We start from the raw sequence: 21,285 nt of genomic DNA, 5'->3' as shown, positions 1-21,285 counted from the left end.
TGGACACAATCCATGTCCCACATGGGGCTCACAGTATTAATCCCCACTTTACAGCTGAGGTAACAGAGGCATGGAGAAGTTAAGTGACTTGCCCAAGGTCACCCAGCAAACAAGTAGCAGAGCCAAGATAAGAACCCAGGTCCTTCAGATTTCCGGGCCGTGATCTATCCTCTAGGCCACGCTGCTTCTCAGCCACTTAACAAATACTATCATTATTATTATCACCACTATTATTATCGTTATAAGGACCATTATTATCATCATCATCGCCACTAGAAGCACAAGAACCATTCCCTGCCCACAAGGAGTTTGCATAGTTAAGCGCATAAGGAGAGAGATGAGGATCCCTTATTCTTTCTGGAAGAGTCACTGTTCTTCGATGGGAGGGGGCTACCGAACTCCCCACAAAGTTTCCCACCACCGGCCAGACCGAGCCCTCTGCATTGACAGGAAGAGCTACAGTGAAGGTCTGGGACTGAGGTTCCACTCACAGTGCCCAGGGACAGGGCTCAATCAATCAATCAATCAATCGTATTTATTGAGCGCTTACTGTGTACAGAGCACTGTACTAAGCGCTTGGGAAGTACAAGTTGGCAACATATAGAGACAGTCCCTACCTAACAGTGGGCTCACAGTCTAAAAGGGGGAGACAGAGAACAAAACCAAACGTACTAACAAAATAAAATAAATAGAATAGATATGTACAAGTAAAATAAATAGAGTAATAAATATGTACAAACATATATACATATATACAGGTGCTGTGGGGAAGGGAAGGAGGTAAGATGGGGGGGATGGAGAGGGGGACGAGGGGGAGAAGAAGGACGGGGCTCAGTCTGGGAAGGCCTCCCGGTGGAGGTGAGCTCTCAATAGGGTCTTGAAGGGAGGAAGAGAGCTAGCTTGGCTCCTCAGCAGTACAGCACCCAGGGCTTCCAATCAATCAATCAATCAATCAATTGTATTTATTGAGCGCTTACTGTGTGCAGAGCACTGTACTAAGCGCTTGGGAAGTACAAAAAGAGGACTCTGGCAATCAGCCACTGCTCAAGCCAGAGCTGGGCTGAGGTCTAACTTTCCTCCCTCATCCCTGGAGAGGACCGCTTAAGCTGATTAGGTCCCTAAGAAGATTAGGGGCAAAATTCTTTATCTGATTGTTTTCAAAGGCTCCTCTCTCCTGTGGTGAAATTGCAGAGCTTAATATGCAAGCAGTTCCACTAGTGAACTTCAAAAGAATGCAGGGCAGCAGCCATCTGGCCATGTAGAGAAGCAGAGTGGCTCAGTGGAAAGAGCAAGGGCTTGGGAGTCAGAGGTCATGGGTTCTAATCCCATCTCTGCCACTTTCATTCATTCATTCAATCGTATTTATTGAGCACTTAATGTGTGCAGAGCACTGTACTAAGCACTTGGGAAGTACAGGTTGGTAACATATAAAGACAGTCCCTACCCAATAGCGGGCTCACAGTCTAGAAGGGGGAGACAGACAAAACAACACATATTAACAAAATAAAGTAAATAGAATAGTAAATATGTACAAGTAAAATAGAGTAATAAATCTGTACAGACAAATATACAGGTGCTGTGGGGAGGGGAAGGAGGTAGGGCGGGGGGATGGGGAGTAGGGGAGATGGGGAGGAAGGAGGGGGCTCAGTCTGGGAAGGCCTTGTCAGCTGTGTGACTTCGGGCAAGTCAGTTAGCTTCTCTGTGCCTGAGTTACTTCACCTGTAAAATGGGGATTAAGTCTGTGAGCCCCATGTGGGACAACCTGAGTATCTTGTATCCCCCTTCAGTGTTTAGAACAGTGCTTGGCACATAGTAAGTGCCTAACAAATATCGTTATTATTATTATTATGTCTTGAAGGGGAAAGGAGGACAAAAGGGGCTGTTGGATGCTCAGCTACTGCCGCAGGCCCAACCTGCCACCCCAACCCACCACCCACTGGCTCCCAATCCTCAGGGGAGCCCCGTGATGCCCAGTGGGGCGGCATTTTCAGGGGCACAGAGCTGGGAGGCGATGTGTTGGGAGAGGATTGGAGCCGAGGGTGGCGGGGAGTGCCGACCCATCAGGGAGAACCCAGATGGTTTCACATCTACCTCTTCTAGGAGGCCATGGAGAGGAAAAACCAGCCTGGAGATCAGGCCAGCTGGGAAAAGCTAAGCATTTTAATAAATAAGAGATTTCACCAAACCCGACAAAGAGCCAAATCATGTGCTAGTTTGGTAGTGGTTGAGTTGGTGATAATGCTGATGCTGGTGGTGGTGGTTGGGGGTGGCAGAAGGGCGCGAGGTGATGGTTGTGGTTATGGTGGTGATGGTGGTAGCAGTCCCTCACCCCTCCCATAACCACTCCCAGTCTCCACAATAACCTCATTTTGGGAGAATTGGTCATATGCTTAGTACCGTGCTCTGCACACAGTCGGTGCTCAATAAATACGGTTGAATGAATGAATGAACCTACCGCTTTTATTGCCCGATCAAGTGACTCTTTTGCCAGATTCAGTAAGGCATAAAGGACGGGTTGATCCTGTTTAGAAGCAGCATGGCTTAGTGGAAAGAGCCCGTGCTTTGGAGTCAGAGGTAATGGGTTCAAATCCCAGCTCTGCCACTTGTCAGCTGTGTGACTTTGGGCAAGTCACTTCACTTCTCTGTGCCTCAGTTACCTCATCTGTAAAATGGGGATTAAGACTGTGAGCGCCCCATGGAACAACCTGATCACCTTGTAACCTCCCCAGTGCTTAGAACAGTGCTTTGCACATAGTAAGTGCTGAATAAATGCCATTATTATTATTATTAGATGGTAAGCTCGTTGTGGGCAGGGAATGTCTGTTTATTGTTATACTGTACTCTCCCAAGTGCTTAGTACAGTGTTTTGCACACAGCAAGCACTCAATAAATATGATTGAATGAATGAATTGTTGGAATGGTGGAGGCGGAGTACGGGGAGTGGGGATTGTGGTGGTGGTTGGAATGGTGGTGATGGAGATGATAGTGGTGATGGTGGTAGTGGTTGGAGGGGTGAAGGAATGGGGAAGTGATGGCAGGGGTAGGTGATGGTGTTTTGCAAAAGCTCTCCATATTACTGGTCCAACTCCAATCTCTAGAATCGGGATGTTAAAGACATGGAATCTAGCCCCACTTCTGTCACTGGTTTGCTATGTGACCTTGGACATGCGACTTAAATTCTCCGAGTCCCTGAGAGGGACAACAGTGAAAGATGTGAAGACGGAAAGGGGATGAAGAAAGAAAAGAGCTGTGCAAATACAAGGCAGAATTTTTCAAAGGATTTGAAATCTAGGTGGCTGCTTCAATTGGATCTGAGTTTTGTTCCTTTATAGAGCCAGTCAGAGGAGAGAGTTTTCACTTGCTCAGTCCTCCTTGTCCTGCCCTTGGTTGGGATTGTATTTCACAAATCCCTATGGAAAAAAGGCTAAGAACACTTTTAATGGATTGGTTTTGGGTGGAGGGAGAGAGGATTCAGTTCAAAACCTTCTTCTATTTTCTTTACATGGGCCTAATTCTCTCCTGTAGTTGAAATCTAAGGTCAAAAATGTTTTTCTGGGATGCCTCGATCCAGTGTAGGTGCCTCTCTTTCTCAGCCGCAGTAAGCTGCATTATGGTAACAGGTGTGCCCACTTACCCCAAGTATTCAAGCCTGAATAAAGGGAGCAGGAGGGAGAGACTGGAAGCAATTGGCTCTGAGTATCATGACCCAGCTGGGTGGGAAGAGCAAATCTCCCCATGCAAATCAGCTCAGGAAACAGAACAGAAGATGCATCACCCAAGAATAGCCAAATCTCATGACACAGAGGCATCACCCAATGTAAAATTCCTGGGACTTTCTTGGCCTGGTGACTTTAAGTTCCCTCAGGGAAAAAATAGGCCCAAACCACTCTCTCCCATCATGATCTCTCCTGCCAACCAATGAATGGGGGCTGTCTAGTCTCAGCATGTGAATCTCCAAGGTCACTAAGGTTGGAGCCTTCCAAGAAAGGAGGAGAAGAAGATTGTGGGGGCAGGTCAAATGCCAGTATCATATGCCAGAGCTAAACTTGAGTTCTCAGGCCATCACCCCACCTTGTGATATAGGCCCCGCACCTAATCTGTCCTCTGAATAATCAATCAATCATATCTATTGAACATTTACTGTGTGCAGAGAACACTGTAGTAAGCAGTTGGGAGAGCAATAATAATTAGTAATTGTGGCATTTGTTAAGTGCTTACTATGGACCAATCACTATACTAAGTATAAAGATAGATACAAGATCATCAGGCCCCTGTCCCAAAGGATGCTCATAGCCTGAGAGGGAGAACTGGTATTGAATCCCCTTTTGACTGATGAGCAAACTGAGGTACAGAGAAGTGAAGTGATTTGCCCAAGGTCACAGAGCAGACAAGTGGCAGAGCAGGAATTAGAACCCAGGTCCACTGACTCCTAGGCTTGTGCTCTTTCCACCAGGCCAAGCTGCTTCCCCATTGTAAGGCAATATTCATTCATTCATTCAGTCATATTTATTGAGCACTTACTGTGTGGAGAGCACTGTACTAAGCGCTTGGGAAGTACAAGTTGGCAACATATAGTGACGGTCCCTACCCAACAGTGGGCTCACAGTCTAGAAGGGGGAGACAGACAACAAAACAAAACATATTAATGAAATAAAATAAATTGAATACATATGTACAAGTAAAATAGAGTAATAAATATGTAAAAACATACATACATATATTACAGGTAATACCTGTAATATATACAGGTATACCAACAGCAATTTATGGTAATGGTGGTGCTCTATAATAATAATGATGGTCCCTCCCCAGCATTTAAAACAGTGCTTTGCACATGGTAAGTGCTTAATAAATGCCATTATTATTATTATTATTGTATCCCCCCCAGCGCTTAGAACAGTGCTTGGCACATAGTAAGCGCTTAACAAATGCCACCATTATTATTACCCTTAAGTAGCTTACAATCTAGTTGGAAAAACACAGATAGGCCTTGGATATCCCACAAGTCCCAAGCCTTGAAGGAAACCTGACCTAGAATTACATAGACATTCATGGAGGCTTTGGAATGACTTGAGCAGTTAGAGCCTGCTGCAAGACTCCTGAAGTCATATTTTCTTTGGCTCAAGAGCAGGTGACTTGGTGGCTGATAGGTACGGTTGCAGAGAGAAACCTAGGGTTCCGATCTCTGAGCTAGGTACTACCAGTGGGGATTTCTTTCCCCTCGGCTCCAAGTTACCCCCGGCCCCAGAAAGAAAGAGTGCAGCAAGCAAGGACCACTTAGTGGCCTGGGAGTCAGAACACCTGGGTTCTAGTTCTTGGAATCTCTGATATGCTTACTTCACCCCGAGGCTGCTTAAAAAAAAACATGCTGATGTGTTCTGTATGTCCTTTGCTAAGTCACTGACTGATATTCTGTGTGACCTGGACTAAGTCACTCACTGACTGATGTTCAGTCGTATTCTGTGTGACGTGGGCTAAGTCACTCACTGACTGATGTTCAGTCGGTTGCCGAATCCAAGGGCCTTTACTCCATTCTAATCCTCTTTGACCTCTCAGCTTTCTTCGACACTGTTAACTGCCCCCTTCTCCTAGAAACATTATCCAACCTTGACTTCACTGACACTGTCCTCTCCTGGTTCTCCTCCTATCTCTCTGGCCGTTCATTTTCAGTCTTTATTAAGGGCTCCTCCACTGCCTCCCACCCCCTAACTGTGGGGGTCAGTTCTGGGTCCCTTTCTATTCTCCACCTATACCCACTCCCTTGAAGAACTCATTCGCTCCCCTGGCTTCAACTTCCACCGCTATGCAGATGATTCCAGAATCTACATCGCCAGCCCTGATCTTTCTCCCTTTCTGCAGTCTCCCATCTCCTCCTGTCTTTGAGACATCTCTACTTGGATGTCCCATCTTCAGCTCAATCTTTACATGTCCAAAACAGAACTCCTTATCTTCCTACCCAAGCCCTGTCCTCCCTGCAGACTTTCCCATCACTGTAAACAGTACCACCATCCTTCCTGTCTCACAAGCCCCTAACCTTGGCATTATCCTTGACTCCTCTCTCTCATTCATCCCATATATTCAATCTATCACTAAATCCTGTCGGTTCAGCCTTCACAACATCACTAAAATCTATCCTTTCCCCTCTATCCAAACTGCTGCCATGTTGATCCAAGTACTTAATCCTATGCTACCCTGATTACTGCATCCTCCTCGCTGATCTCCCTGCCTGCTGTCTCTCCCCACTCCAGTCCATTCTTTATCTGCTGCCAGGACCATTTTTCTACAAAAACATTCAGTCCATGTTTCCCCAGTCCTCAAGAACCTCCAGTGGTTGCCCTCTACCTTTGCATCAAAAAGGAACTCCTTACCATCAGTTTTAAAGCACTAAATCACCTTTACCCCTCCTTTCTCACCTTGTTGCTCTCCTGCAACTCAGCCTGCACACTTCACTCCTCTATTGCCAACTTACTCACTGCACCTTGATCTCATTTATCTTACTGAGGATCTCTCGTCCACCTCCTGCCTCTGACCTAAAACGCCCTCCCTTTTCATATCCAGCAGATAATACTCTCCCCACCTTCAAAGCCTTATTGAAGGCACATCTCCTCCAAGAGGCCTTCCCTTTCACTTCCTCTTTTCCCACTCTCTTCTGAGTCTCCCTGATTTGCTCCCTTTATTCACCACCCCTGCCCCCAGCCCCACAGAATTTATGTACATAACTGTGATTTATTTATTTATATTAACGTCAGTCTCCCCTCTAGACTGTAGGCTTATTGTAGGCAGGGACTGTGTCTGTTATATTGCAGTGTTGTCTCTCTCAAGCATTTAGTACAGTGCCCTAAGTACAGTAAAAGGGGAATTGGGTGTCATTTTTGAGGCAACAAATCCACCATTGGAAAAACTGTGAATCTAAACCCACAAGAAATGTATAAATGTTTTAAAATGATGGCAGAATCATTTGTAAATAGGAGAGCGGGGTCTGGTCCTACCCCCAGGCATGGAACTGTAAGCCCCTTGTAGGCAGGGTACATGTCTACTAACTCTGTTGCATTGTACTCTTCCAAGGATTTCAGAGAAGCAGCATGGCCTAATGGAAAGAGCATAGGCCTGTGAGTCAGGGGACCTGGGTTCTAATCCAGGCTCTGCTACTTGTCTTCTTTGTGTCCTTGGGCGAATCACTTAGTTTCTCTGTGCCTCATCTGTAAAATGGGGATTCAGACTATGAGCCCCATGTGGGACAGGGACTGTATCCAATCTGATTATCTCATATTTAGCCATGTCTAGTACAATGCCTGGCACATAGTAAGTGCTTAGCAAATACCATTAAAAAAGTGCTTAGCACAGTGCTCCGCACACAATAAGCACCCAAAAATACCATTAATTGATTGATTTATAGGACTCAAGTCCTTCAAATTTGCTGTTGTAATGAGACCTGTCCCTCAGCATATCTGGCACCTGTTCTTCAGTCCAAAGGGCTCTGAGGAAAGTGAATCCTCACTCTCCAGCTGTCAGTCTCCAGGATGATAGGAATGAGAGTTGGAGGCTCCTATTCCATGTAGGACCATGGATTCCTTTCTCCCACACCCCACAGGAGGTTAGGGGAGTAGATTCCTCAAAATTGCTCAGAGCCAGGGAAAGAGAATGTCCTGTGTCCAGTCATGGCTAAGAGGTGACTCCCTATTTCTCCTGGCTCTCCCTGCCCTGAAGCTGACAGACATTAAAAGATGTGGGGGTCTGGCCCATAAAAACCCAAAATTTAAAAGCTATTAACTGACAAAAAAACAACACTGTCTTCTCTAGACTCTAAGTCCATTGTGGGCAGGGAATGTGTCTGCTAGTTCTTTTGTATTGTACTCACCCAAGTGCTTAGTACAGTGCTCTGCACATAGTAAGCACTCAGTAAACATTATTGACTGGTTGATTGATTGCCCTCCACACAGTAAGCGCTCGATAAATACGATTGATTGATTTATCAATCTCTGTGCCGTGGAAGAAGGGAGACAGAAAAGCAGAGAAAGAAAAACAAGGAACAGAAAAGATAGGAAGTGGTTTGACATGGAATTTCAGTCCACCTCCCACCTGGCACTGGGGTTGGAAGAACCCCAGGTAGCTGCCCTTCAGGGGGCTCCATAAGGTCTCTCTGGGACCCTCCTCATGGTCCCCAATTTCTCTGCCAAGCCACATACTGAGGAATCTGAGAGAAACTGCTCCTGACTGCATCCCCTGGGAGCTGGGGTCTGTCCACATGCAGCTTCTTACTGATTTTGGTCTCTTAAGGATGCCCCAAAAGGTTTAACCTTAGCAGACACGAAAGGAATCTCCTGGACCTCAACCTTATTATTCATAGGATCTGAGGAGGATGTCAACATCTAAACCACCCCTATCCAGGCCATGTGAGTGTTTGGTGGGTGAGGGTGTGAGCCAGCAGGAGGCCCAGACCAGTCCTTCCACATCAAAGGTCATCCCCTCCCAGAGTCCGGGTTTGGCAGGTTATCAAAGGGCCACTGGGTTTAAAGTCTGGTTTGACTACTGTCCCAACTCCCTCTCCCCACCTATGCACACTCCTGTTTCTGTAAATAGCACTCTTGAACCCCAAAACAAAGAAAGGAGACAAGCAAGGGTTTGGGTTAATTTCGAACTGACTTCACACTGATTCAGAACAATGGACCAGCTGAATGAGGAGGGGTAGGGGGTCCAAGACCGGGATACTGGTGTTCCTGCCTTGGGTTTGAACACTGACAGATCATACTGGGTGGGTGCTGTTTACTCCTTTGCAAAGTCGGGTCTCCCAGTTTTGAATGATAACCTTCCTTGCCAGGAAGCAAGGGCCTCAGATAAGCCTGTAATTGTGAAGAATGGCATTTCCGCCTCTTAGGAACAGGTATTTCCTCTTTGACATGTTTGAAAATGTGCCTGGTTTATATGTAGCTCTTGGTCACCACCACCAGGGGCCAAGTGCTTTGCAGACCAAGACTAAATTAATTGTAAATGGTTGGGGAAGAAGCTGGGACGATATGTGGACCTCAGCCCTGGGTGGTATGTCGGGGTGAAGAGGCAAGTCTTTTCTCCGCTGGATCATTGCATTCTGACCTAGCCTTTCAGAGCTGTACTGTGGCTACCGCTTTCTGCAACTGGGTCAAAGAAAACCCGAGTTCTTATGCCCTGCTCATTCTAGAGAGAATGGCCAGAGAGGTGGCCAGAAAATGCCTCTGTGCTTTAGACACTTGCCATAAATTCAAGCAGAGAATGCAGAGCAGAAACCGATTTATGGATAGAGAGGAAAGCACCTGAACCCGAAATAGGCACCATTTAAATAAGCCATCAAAGGTAGGGCATAGATACAAGTTTTGGAAAAGTACAGCTGATCACCCGTTAGGAAGGATGGAGAAGGGAAGGAATGAGACTGAGGAGCAGGTGGGAGAAAGTGTGATCAGGACACTGACAACTGGGTCAGATGGAGTTCTGGTTGAAGGGAGGGGAAAGAGAAGGGAAGGTGGCTTCCCTGGACTCACTCTGGGAGGTCCAGGAATTAATTAATGCACACAGTGCTCAGCAATTACAATTGAATGAATTTTCAACTATTAACCAACTGACTAGCCCCTGCCCAGGGTCAGCAGCTGCCAGGCGGTCTCCCTGATCCGGAGGGCACAGGATCGCCTAGTCCCGGGCTGACGGGGAACGGTGAGCCCCTTCCTTGGGAGAGTGGCTAGAGAGCGCCGGGCCCCAGTGGGTGATGAGGCTCCGTGCTGTGGTTCTGCCTTCTATCTACTGCCACAGCTTTCCTCAGACTGACAGGCGAGTCTCTTACCTGTCTGGCTTCTCACTGCACGATGCTTTGACAGGACCCATGGGTGGGACCAAGGTGGGAGTTGTGTGTGTGCTCTCCAGCCTCAGGTCTTGTTGTGCCCCCTTATCTGCTTGTTTCTGCTCACAGGCAGGCTGCTCTTTGACTCCGGAGAAAGAACCATCAGTTTGTCTCCCTCCCTGCAGAGCTCAGTGGCTCATGCATTGCCGGCTGTTCCCAACCATATTTCCCTCCCAGACTGACTCTGGAGGGGAGGGGACATGCAGCAGACAGGTTGGCTAATTAGCACAGTGTGAACTCCGAATGGGAAAGGGAATCCAGTACAGCTGGGACCCAGAGGTCACAGGTCAGACAAGGCCCTCCCCAGTAGGCAGTGGGTTGACAGGCTTGCCACCTCATGGTCCTCCCTAGCCCTAGGAGATTCATTCATCTTTGGGGAGAAGAGGAAAGTGCGAACATAGTGAGGTTGGCAACTCAAAACCCCATTCAGGCATGCGATATCCTCCCCTCCCCCCCCCAATACCAGCACCCACATGAATGCACACAAACACCAGTATACACATGCAGGCACCCCACAGACACATGTATGCACATAGACTCATATACACACACCCACACATATACCAACACCCATTTCGATTTGAAAAAGATGGAGTAAATACAAAGATCTGTTGCTGAGTCCCAGGCCAGTGAAAATAGTTAAGCTCTTGCCTTGACCTCATCTGGTGGGGTTAGAAGAGAGGATGATACAAAAAAAAAAAAATAGAAAACAAAGCACCAGCCCATCTGCCAAGAATACTCTGTCCTGCCAGGGCTGCACAGTTGGCAGAACAGAGGCAGAGAGCAATCAAAGGAATCGGAAATGGGTGTTTGAAAATGCATTCAGAGACAGGCTGCAGTTGAACAGTTCAGTGCCAGAGCCCAGCCCCAGAGTCCACTCCAGGATCCTGAGACCAAGATTAGAACATGAAAGCAGAAAACATGAAAAATTAATTTATCACAGTTCATCTCTTCCTGGGTTATCTGAGCCCAGGATTCAGCTAACCCGACCACAAGCTGTATCTCTGTCTATCTGTGCCTCTCTCTCTCCCTCTCTCTTCCCCCCAACTTCTCCCCCCTCCTCCCCCACCCAAGAAAGACTTAATATCACCTGCAGGACAGACCATACTGCAGATCTTTATCAATATACTTGAGCACTTTCTAAAGCTTTTTTCCTCAACTCAGAAAATTACCTGAACCGTAGTCCTTCTTTTCCCTTAATGGATGACAAGCTAAACGATTTTTTTTCTCCCCTTTGCTCAGCACCCCAGCAGCTTTAAAGTGACATTAGCCATAAAAGTGTCTGCAGTACGCAACATATCTTTGGTTTCTTAGGATTCTCCTGCAAATTACTCCCTTGACACCCTTGGCAACTGTTTTCTGAAACCCATTCTTTTCTCCTTGAACCCACGATTCAACTAGATTGATTGGATTTCAATCCAGTTGATGTCAAGGATTGATGCTCTGAATTAGGCCCTAGGCTTTCCTCCTCCTCCTCCTCCTTTCTCTCTTCTCTCCACTGCTCTCCAAGAAGGAAAAAATCCCTAGGGTGCCTGGCTCAATCCCTCCAGTCTCCAGTGAGTATGACAGCCTGAGTATTGGTCTGGAAAAGTAGTAGTTAAACTTCTTGTTATGCAACTTGTCTGCCATGCCGAGGGCTGATACCACCTGAATGGAATTCAATACATGTTCATTTCTCCAAAATAAGAAAGGGGAGAAGGTGTGGCGTGTGTGTGTGTGTGTTTGTGTGTGTATTGGCATGCCTATGTTTGTATGTGTTTTCATGCACTAGTATGATGGATGAGTGAGGTTGTGGGTGTGTGAGACAGTGGGAGGCAGGAGAGGGAAGGGGGAGGGAAAATCTCTGACTGCATCCCTCCACTCCTCCTCCTTTCCACTCCCTCCACCCCACCAAAACTGACAGACGGAAGCATAGGAAAGGTAGCAGCTGTGGAAATCAACCAGGGCGCTGCACCCTGGGCAGTCTCTGAAATGGCCTAGACCCTCAGAAAGTGGTGAGGAGGGCGAATAATGTCTCCTGTCCTTGATTTCCTCTCCAACGGGGCTCTGCTCCGGCCCATGGAAACCAAGACCCCTTGGGCGAGCGTTGTGATTGTGCACCATGGACTGAAACGGGGGCTGCTGCAGTGACATTTCTGCCGCTCTGGGAGCAGTTTGGCTGGGGAGGCGGAAGGTCTCTCCATCCTGGCCTGGCCGGGTAGTTGCGCCATCTCCTGAACCTCCCGGCCATCTCTGCGACTACTGGGGGTGGGGAGGGGGTCCTCGGTCCACAGCCGCCGGGATGCTCAGCAGCCTGTCCCCTCTGCTGGGCCTCGGGGTCAGGCGAGGACGCGGGGAGGGGGGAGATTTCACCCTAAGGGTCCGGTCGCCAAGAAACGAGAAAACCAATCTCCCTGTCCATCCTGTCCATCCTCTAGACTTTGAGCCCGTTGTTGGGTAGGGACCGTCTCTATATGTGGGCCGATCTGTACTTCCCAAGCGCTTAGTCCAGTGCTCTGCACGCAGTAAGCGCTCAATAAATACGGTTGAATGAATGAATCCCGTCCATCCTGTCCCGGGGCATGAAGGCTCCCGTGTCGTCTGTCTCCCCGGGCAGGACGGTCGGGAAGCCCCCTCCCCACCCCCGGCTAAACTTCGCAGGGTCCTCGTCTCCCCCCCTGCCCGGGCCCGGCCTTACCTGCAAGCTCTTGGACAGCGGGCAGAAGAGGACCAGGCGGGCCAGGCGCCTCAACCGCCTCATCCTGGCTGGGGCTGGAGGGTCCCCCGAAGGCGTGGGAGGGGTGGAGGGCGAGGGGCGGGTGCCCACCGCCCCCCGGCAACCTGGCTGCTCTCTTCTCGGGGCAGGGGAGGCGGGGGGGCGGGCGATGGGCAAGGGGGGGGGGCAGCCCCTCTCCGGGGTTACAGCATCAGTCCAGGAGAGAGGAGGCGACACGTTCGGCCCGCTCCATCCCTGCTCTGCCCCCTTCTCCTTCCCGGGCACCGGGTGGGAGGAGCCACTAGCGGGCTAAGGCTGGACAAACCCCGCGTCCTCAGATCCCCCCACCCCCAGACCCCTTCCACTCCCCTCCTTTCTCCCGGCTGCCGCGGCCGCTGCTGCTGCAAACCTGCCCCCTGGTCATGGGCTCAGCGCTGCCCCAGCCCCGCTGCCAGCTGCAGCCGCCGGGCACCGCCTGCCCGCCGGCCACGGACTAGGGGACCGCGCCGACAGAGCACGGAGGGCAGCGCACGGGGCACAGCGCACGGGACGGGACCCGAGAGGAGGGCAGGGCAGCGGAGAGAGGAGGAGGAGGAGGAGGAGAGGGCAGGGGAGGAGGAGAGGGCAGGGGAGCCGCAGGGAGGGGAAAGGAGAGGAGGAGAGGGGAGGGGGGCGGAGGGGAGGGAGGGAAAAGGAGGAGGAGAGGGGAGGAGAAAAAGGAGGAGAGAGGAGGAGAAATGACAGGAAAGGAGGAGAGAGGAGGAGAAAGGGAAGGAGGAGAGGGGAGGAGAAAGGAAAGGAGGAGAGGGGGGAAAGGAGAGGAGGGGGACGGAGAGGGAAGGGGAGGGAGGGGAAAGGAGGAGAGAGGAGAGGGAAGGCTTAGTACAGTGCTCTGCACACAGTAAGCCCTCAATAAATACGATTGAATGAATGAAGGGGAAAGGAGGAGAGAGGAAAGGGAAGGGGGAAGGAGGAGAGAGGAAAGGGAAGGGGGAAGGAGGAGAGAGGAGGGGAAAGGAAAAGAGGAGAAAGGAAGGGAGGAGAGGAGAGGGGAAAGGAGGAGAGAGAAGGAGAAAGGAAAGAAGGAGAGAGGAGGGGAAAGGAAAGGAGGAGAGGGAGGGGAAGGGAAAGGAAAGAAGGAGAGGGGAGGGGAAAGGAGGGGAAAGGGGAGAGGAAAGGAATACTGGGAGGGGAGAGGGGAAAGGAAAAAAAGAAGGGGAGGGGAGAGGAGGGGAAGGAAAGGAGGAGAGGGGAGGGGAAAGGACGAGAGAGAAAGGGAAAGAAAAGGATGGGAGGGGAAAGGAAAGGAAAGGAGGAGGGGAGGCGAGGAAAGGTCGGGCTGGGGTCGGGGGTCGGCGGCTGCAGCAGAGATGCTCGGGCTCCCGGGCGCGTTGGGGCCCCCGCCAGGCGATGCGGGTCCGTTAAAGGGGAGGGCGGGTGGGCGGGCGGGAGGGAGCAAGCGGGAGCGAGGATTTCTCACGGCCGATCGGAAAAGGACGCGGGGCTGGGACGAGGAGAGACGCCGGTTGGAGGCGGTTGGGCACTCGGACTCGCTCAAGCAATCGATCGTAGTGATTGAGCCCTTACTGAGTGCAGAGCACTGTACTAAGCACTTGGAAGGATAATGACAATTATTATTATTATGGTATTTGTTAAGCTGTTAAGCGCTTACTATTTGCGGGACACTGTACTAAGCGCTGGGGTGGGTACAAGCAAATCGGTGTGGACTCAGTCCCTGTGGGGTTCACAGTCTCAATCCCCATTTTACAGATGAGGTAACTGAGGCCCAGAGAAGTGAACTGACTTGTCCTAGGTCACGCAGCAGACAAGTGGTGGAGCCGGAATTAGAACCCATGAACTTCTGACTCCCTAGGCCCGTGCTGTAGCCACTACGCCATGCTGCTTCTCGATATAATAGACACTGTAGACATGGTCCCCTCCCACAAGGAGCTTACAGGCTAGAGAGGGAGACAGAGGTTATTATAAATAAGAAAATTGAGGGGAGAGTCACAGGTTGGTGGAGGTTGAGGATTTGGACTTGCTCAATCAATCGATGGGTATTTATTGAGCCCAACACCGTGTGCTCAGCACAGTACAGTAAGAACGGTTAGCATTAGAGGAATGAAGTGGGTGGGCTGGGTTGTAATAGGAGAGTAGTGAGGTAGGGTGGAGTAGGGTGAATTTTAGCCATGTTGTGAAGGTCAAACTGATGGTATTTAGTGATGGATTGACTATGTGGGTTGAATGAGTGAGAGGAGTCAAGGATAATGCCAAGGTTACAGACTTGTGATACAGGAAGGATGGTGGTGCTGCCTACAGTGATGGGGAAGTCAGAGGAAGGAAAAGGTTTGGGTGGGAAGATCAGGAGTTTGTTTTAGCCATGTTAAATTTGAGGTGATGGCAAGACATCCAAGTAATAATAATAATATTGGTATTCCTTAAGTGCTTACCATGTGCCAGGCACGGTACTAATAGCAGGGGTGGTTACAAGCATAGTGGGTTGGACACAGTCCCTGTCCCACGTGGACCTCACAGTCTCACTCCCTATTTTACAGATGAGGTAACTGAGGCACAGAGAAGTGAAGTGACTTGCCTAAAGTTACACAGCAGGCAAGTGGCAGAGCTGGGACTCCCAGCCCCATGCTTTATCCACTAAGCCATGCCACTTGAAGGCAGGAGGAAATAATGAGACTGCAGAGAGGGAGAGAGATACGTTTTTAATAAGGCTTTAAAGGTGGGGGAGAGTGACCATCTGTCAAATATGAAGTGGGAGGGAGTTCCAAGCTGGAAGCAGGATGTGGCAAGGGGTCAGCGATGAGGTGGACAGGCTCGAGGTACAATGAGTAGGTTGAGGAGCAAAGCGTGCAGGCTGGGTTGTAGGAGGAAATCAGGGAGGTAAAGTAGGAGAGGGCAAGGTGATTGAGCACTTTAAAGCCACTGCTTAGGAGTTTCTGTTTGATGTGGAGGTGTATGGATCAGTGAAAAGAGCATGGGCTTGGGAGTCAGAGGTCATGGGTTCAAATCCCAGCTCCGCCAACTGTCAGCTGTGTGACTTTGGGCAAGTCACTTAACTTCTCTGTGCCTCCATTACCTCATCTGTAAAATGGGGATTAAGACTGTGAGCCCCACGTGGGACAATTTGATCACCTTGTATCCTCCCCAGGGCTTAGAACAGTGCAATGCACTGTTGCACATAGTGAGTGCTTAACAAATGCCATCATTAAATTAAGTAGAGGTTCTTGAGAAGTGGGGAAACATGGACTGAATGGTTTTGTAGAAAAATGATCCTGGCTCCAAAGTGAAATATGGACTGAAGGGGGGGAGAGGCAGGAGGGAGGGAGGTCAGAAGAAAGATGATGCAGTAATCAATGCTTAATAGGGTAAATGCTTGGATTAACGTGGTAGCAGTTTGGATGAAGGGGGAAGAGCAGATTTTAGTGGTGTTGTGAATGTCGAGCAGACGGGATTTGCTGACAGATGGGATATGTGGGTTGAATGAGAGATGAATTGAAAATAATGCCAAAGTTACGGGCTTGTGAGACAGGGAGGATTGGTGGTGCTGTCCACAGTGATGGGAAAGTTGTAATGGGAAAGTTTTGGGGTAGGGCAAGATTTGGGTGGGAAGATGATGAGTTCTGTATAGGACGCTGGTATTGGCAGGGAATATTCAAGTAGAGCTGTCGTGAAGACAGGAGGAAATACAAAACTGCAGAGAAGGGGAAAAGAGATGAAGATGCAGATCTGAAGATGTAGATTTGGGAATCATCTGCATAGAGATGATAGTTGAAGACATGGGAGTAAATGAGTTCTCTAAGGGAGGAGGTATAGATAGAGAATAGAAGGGAACCCAGATCAAGACCTTGAGGGACTCTTGCAGATAGAAGGAGGAAGGCAGAGAAGGAACCCACAAAAGAGACTGAGAATGAGCAGTTAGAGAGATAGGAGGAAAATCAGGACAGAACAGTGTCAGTGAAGTCAGGCTGATGTTTCCAGCAGAAGGGGGTGGTCTCCAGTGTTGGAGGCAGCTGAGAAGTTGAGGAGGATTAGGATGGAGAAGAAGTCAATGGGTTTGGCAAGAAGGAGATCATTGGTGACCTTTGAGAGGGCTCCAGGTGGAACCCCACTCCAATTCTGAGACAGATTCTATGGACTCCATAAATTGCAGTACTTTTCCACATTTCCAGTTCTCAGAGACACACCTCCACCCCCACCCAGACTTTTTCTGTGTGATTTGTGATTCATTAAGTTCAAATCTAAAGGCACAGAGTCAATTTTAAGTAGGATTTCAGATCTCTTGATGATATATTGATATGGGACTTGCTCTTCTTAAGGAAATTTGTAAGACTTAGTTTTCCCTTAGTTTACCTCCCTTTTCTTTGTTCCCCAGCCCAAAATGCAGAAAAGTGGGTTTAGCTGGAGACTAGAAACCCCAAACCCAATTCATCCTCACCTTCTTCAATACTTCCCTCTCCTCTGCCCAGGAGCAATACTTCTCCATCCTTATTGACTCCAATGGCCATTTCCTGTGACACTTTTAACTCCCTCCTCAAGCCCCTTGCCTCCCCAACCCCATCTCTTTCCCCTAATGATCTTGTCAGGTAGTTTATTGATAAAATTGAAATAATTAGGTGTGGTCTCCTTAAAATCTCCCCTGCTCCTCTCCAGTCCCTCTCTCCTCCTGCCCCCTCTTGGAGTCTTGCTTCCTTCCCAGCAGTACTTCAAAAGGAGATAACCCACCTATTCTCAAATTCTATCCCCTCCACCTGGGCTTCTGACTTCATCCCTTCTCGCCTCATCTAAGCAATTGTCCCATCTTTTCTTCCCTCCCTGACTGCCATCTTCAACTGCACACTTTCCAATGGTTCCTTCCCCACCACTTTCAAATGTATCCTAAAAAAATTATCCCTTGACCCCATGGCTCCCTCCTACCATTCCTCTCCAAACTTCCTGAGTTTTCTACACCTATTGCCTCCACTTCCTCTCCAAACTCACTGAGCGTGTATTAAAACATATTGTGTGCAGAGCACTGTAGTAAGCGCTTAGGAGAGTACAATGGAGCAGAGTTGGCAAACATGTTTCCCGCCCAAAAGAAGCTTACAGACTATAGGGGAAGGCAGACATTAAAGTGGATTAGGGATGGAGAAATCATAAAGCATAAAAATATATACAGAAGTCTTGTGGGGATGGGGTGAATATCAAAGTACTTAAGGTCATGGCTGGAAAGGTAGATTTGGGAGTCATCACTGTGGAGATGGTAGTTCATTCATTCCTTCAATCATTTATTGAGTGCTTACTGTGCACAAAGCACTGTATTAAGTGCTTGGGAGAGTACAGTATAATATACTTGAAGCCAAGGGAGAGAAAATGAGTTCTCCAAGGGAATGGTTGTTGATGAAAAGTAGAAGGGGACCCAGGATTGAGCCTTGAGGGCTCCCACAATTAGAAGGTGAGAGGTATTATTATTATTACTATCATTATCATATGTGTTAATGATATTATTGTGTTATGATTATTATGATGCTGTTTGCTATTGTCATATTTGTTACTGTGGTATATGTTAAGTGGTTACTATGTGCCAAGTTCTGTACTAAGTGCTAGGGTAGATACAAATTAATCAGGTCAGACATAATCCTTGTCCCTCATGGGATGCCCAGTCTAAGTAGACAGAGGCGAAGCCTGCAAAGTAGACAGAAGAAGCAGCCAGAGAGATAGGAGGAGAACCACAAGTTTTGTTTTGTTTTCTGTCTCCCCTTTCTAGACTGTGAGCCCATTGTTGGGTAGGGACCATCTCTATATGTTGCTGACTTGTACTTCCCAAGCACTTAGTACAGTGCTCTGCACACAGTAAGCACTCAATAAATATGATTGAATAAATGAACCAGGAGAGGACAATGTCAATGAAACCAAGATTAGGTAAGGTTTCCAGGAGCAAGGGAAGGTACTCAGTGTTGAAGGCAGTGGAGAGGTCTCGGAGGATTAGGATGGAGTAGAGTCCTAATCCCGGCTATGCCACTTATCGGCTGTGTGACTTTGGGCAAGTCACTTAACTTCTCTGTGCCTCAGTTACCTCATCTGTAAAATGGGAAATAAGACTGTGAGCCCCACATGGGACAACCTGATCACCTTTTATCCCCCCAGCGCTTTGCCCATAGTAAGCACTTAAATACCATCATTATTATTATTATTTAGCAAGAAGGAGGTCACTGGTGATATTAGAGAGGGCAGTTTCCATGGAAACTGTGCCAAGCCCTGTACTAAACCCTGGGGTAGATATAAAATAATTAGGTCAAACCCAGTCCCAATGTCAAATGGGACTCACAGTCTAGTAGGAAGGGAAAACAATTATTAAATCCTTATTTTACAGATGAGGAAATGGAAGCGCAAAGAAGTTAAGAGACTTACCCAAGGTCATACAGTAGGTAGGTGATAGAGCAGGATAAATGGTTGTAAATATAGTTGCCAAGGCAAGGTCCTGGCAGTTGAGAGGGCTAGAAGTTCTGCTGACTTGTTAGGTAAATTTGGGTAGGTCACTTAACCTCTCATTGCCTAAGTTTCCTCAGCTGCAAAATAGGAATGATAATACCTTCTTAACGTTGTAATGATTAAATGAGGTAATGTAATGAGAAGCAGCATGGCTTAGTGGAAAGAGCACAGGCTTGGGAGTCAGAGGATGTGGGTTCTAATCCGGCTTTTGCCATTTATCAGCTGTGTGACTTTGGGCAAGTCACTTAACTTCTTTGTGCCTGTTACCTCATCTGTAAAATGGAGATAAAGACTGTGAGCCTCAAGTGGGACAACCTGATTACCTTGTGTCTACCCCAGCACTTAGAACAGAGTTTGCCACATTGTAAGCGCTTAATAAATGCCATTATTATTATTATTATTAAAAGTGCTTTAGAAACATAGAAGTGTCTTTTAAATGAAAATTATGGGTTGAAGGGGTTTCTCCGAGTGTAGCCGACTTAACAAAAGGTGAAGCAAAGTGGATTGGTGGAAGGAATCTGGACCTGGAAGTCCAAGCACTGGGGAGGTTACAAGGTGATCAGGTTGTCCCACATGGGCTCACAGTCTTAATCCCCATTTTACAGATGAGGTAACTGAGGCCCAGAGAAGTGAAGTGACTTGCCCAAAGTCACACAGCTGACAATTGTCGGAGCCGGGATTTGTACCCATGACCTCTGACTCCAAAACCCGTGCTCTTTCCACTGAGCCACACTGCTTCTCTAGCCACACTGCTTCTCTGAGGATGGCATTTAAGTGCTTACTATGTGCAAAGCACTGTTCAAATCCCAACTCTGCCACCTGGCTGCTCTATGACCTTGGGCAAGTCACTCAACTTCTCTGTTTCCTCATCTGTAAAATGAAGATTCAATACTCTTCTTCCTACTTAGACTGTGACCCCCTTGTGGGACAGGGACAAAGTCTGACATGATTATCTTGTATCTTCCTCAGCAGTTAGTACAGTGCACATTTTGTGCCAAGGTGAGGATCTAACCAGGTCTTTCTGGGAGCCTCTTAGTTCCCAGAGTTGACACTGTTTGAAGGCCAAGTGATCCCAGCCCTCCCCTCCCCTTTCCTCCCTTTCTCTCTACCACATCCCTGCTCCCCCCACCCTCCCATACAGCCTCTCCCCACCCCTCCTCATCTGCCCACCACTTTTCTCCTTTGGTGTACCCAAAGGGACACAGAGGCAGAAACCAATCCTGTTACTAAGCAAAGATTCATTATTGCACTTTGAATCCTCCGAATCACCAAGATCATTATTTTCACACTCGCCTGAGTTCTTGCTGGCTGGAGACCCGAAGAGGCTTCTGCACAGCAGTGAATGTTCTCTGAATGCATTTGTCATGTAATTAGCAAGCACGATACTCCCCTCCTCCCTCTCCTCTGCCAGACTTCCTGCAGCAGGCATTCTTATAAAGGCACCTCACCGAACTATTTGTTGTTGTGAGAAGCTTCAAGGTCAAAATTGTGAGCCCTGAGCTCCAACCACCCTGAGAAATAAATATCCCAGGCATCTTCCCACCTTCAAAGAACTCAAAGTCCTTTCCCATCTCCGGTCACATTTATCCTCACATCAAGGCCATTGTGTTAGCCCCATTGTGCAGACGGGCAATTTGAGGCCCAGGAAGGGTGAGCAGCTCGCCCATGGGGACAGAGCAAGTGAGCAGCAGAATCCAGGGCTCCTGACTCCTAATGCTGTGCTCTTTCCCATCCAATCGCTGCTCTCCAAACCCCATGGAGAGAGCAGGGAATTTGTCTGTTTATTGTTATATTGTACTCTCCAAAGCACTTAGTACAGGCTCTGCACACAGTAAGCACTCAGTAAATACAATCAAGTGACTAAATGACTGACTGAGGGACTGCAATCTGGAGTCTGGAAGGTGAAATCGAGGCCCCTCAGAGCTGGAAGCATCAGTTCTAAATCCCGTCCCGATCCATGTCAATCTCTCTCCCCTGCTTACAAAATCACCTAGGACAGGGTGCCCTGGTCACTCCCGTTCATTATTCCTTGTCACAAACTCTGATCTTTCCCCAGAAGTCCCCGGTTTGACTCCCACACAATGACCCCCTTGAGACAGCCCACGTGACTCCCTCTCACAGAAGACAAAATCGAAGCTGACACTTGGCCAGACTTGCTCTAGGGCTCTGGGATTGGAGCCTCAGTAGCCTCAAACAGAGCCCGCAGCCCTGTCTGGGATAGGTCTTCCTCAGCAGAATCAGA

At 48.5% G+C, this 21,285-nt stretch overlaps 1 protein-coding gene across 2 annotated transcripts in view; it reads right to left on the bottom strand.

Moving 5' to 3' along the window:
• Positions 1 to 12,835, bottom strand: part of DIPK1B (divergent protein kinase domain 1B) — a 71,477-nt gene extending 58,642 nt beyond the window's left edge. Inside the window, exon 1 of one of the 2 annotated variants that reach the window (XM_038745198.1) lies at positions 12,543 to 12,835. In XM_038745198.1, the coding sequence (XP_038601126.1) occupies positions 12,543 to 12,605 (63 nt within the window). In that variant the 5' untranslated portion in view covers positions 12,606 to 12,835. Of the gene's footprint in view, positions 1 to 9,808; positions 9,897 to 12,542 lie in introns of those variants that run through there. The other variant, XM_038745199.1, reaches the window with a different exon arrangement.
• Between the last annotated feature and the right edge of the window lie 8,450 nt (positions 12,836 to 21,285).

Source organism: Tachyglossus aculeatus, chromosome 4 (genome assembly GCF_015852505.1).
Source record: "Tachyglossus aculeatus isolate mTacAcu1 chromosome 4, mTacAcu1.pri, whole genome shotgun sequence".
In the NCBI taxonomy this organism is placed as follows: Eukaryota; Metazoa; Chordata; class Mammalia; order Monotremata; family Tachyglossidae; genus Tachyglossus; species Tachyglossus aculeatus.
Note: the sequence above shows the minus strand (reverse complement) of the source record. Positions and strands in the feature narration are given on the sequence as shown.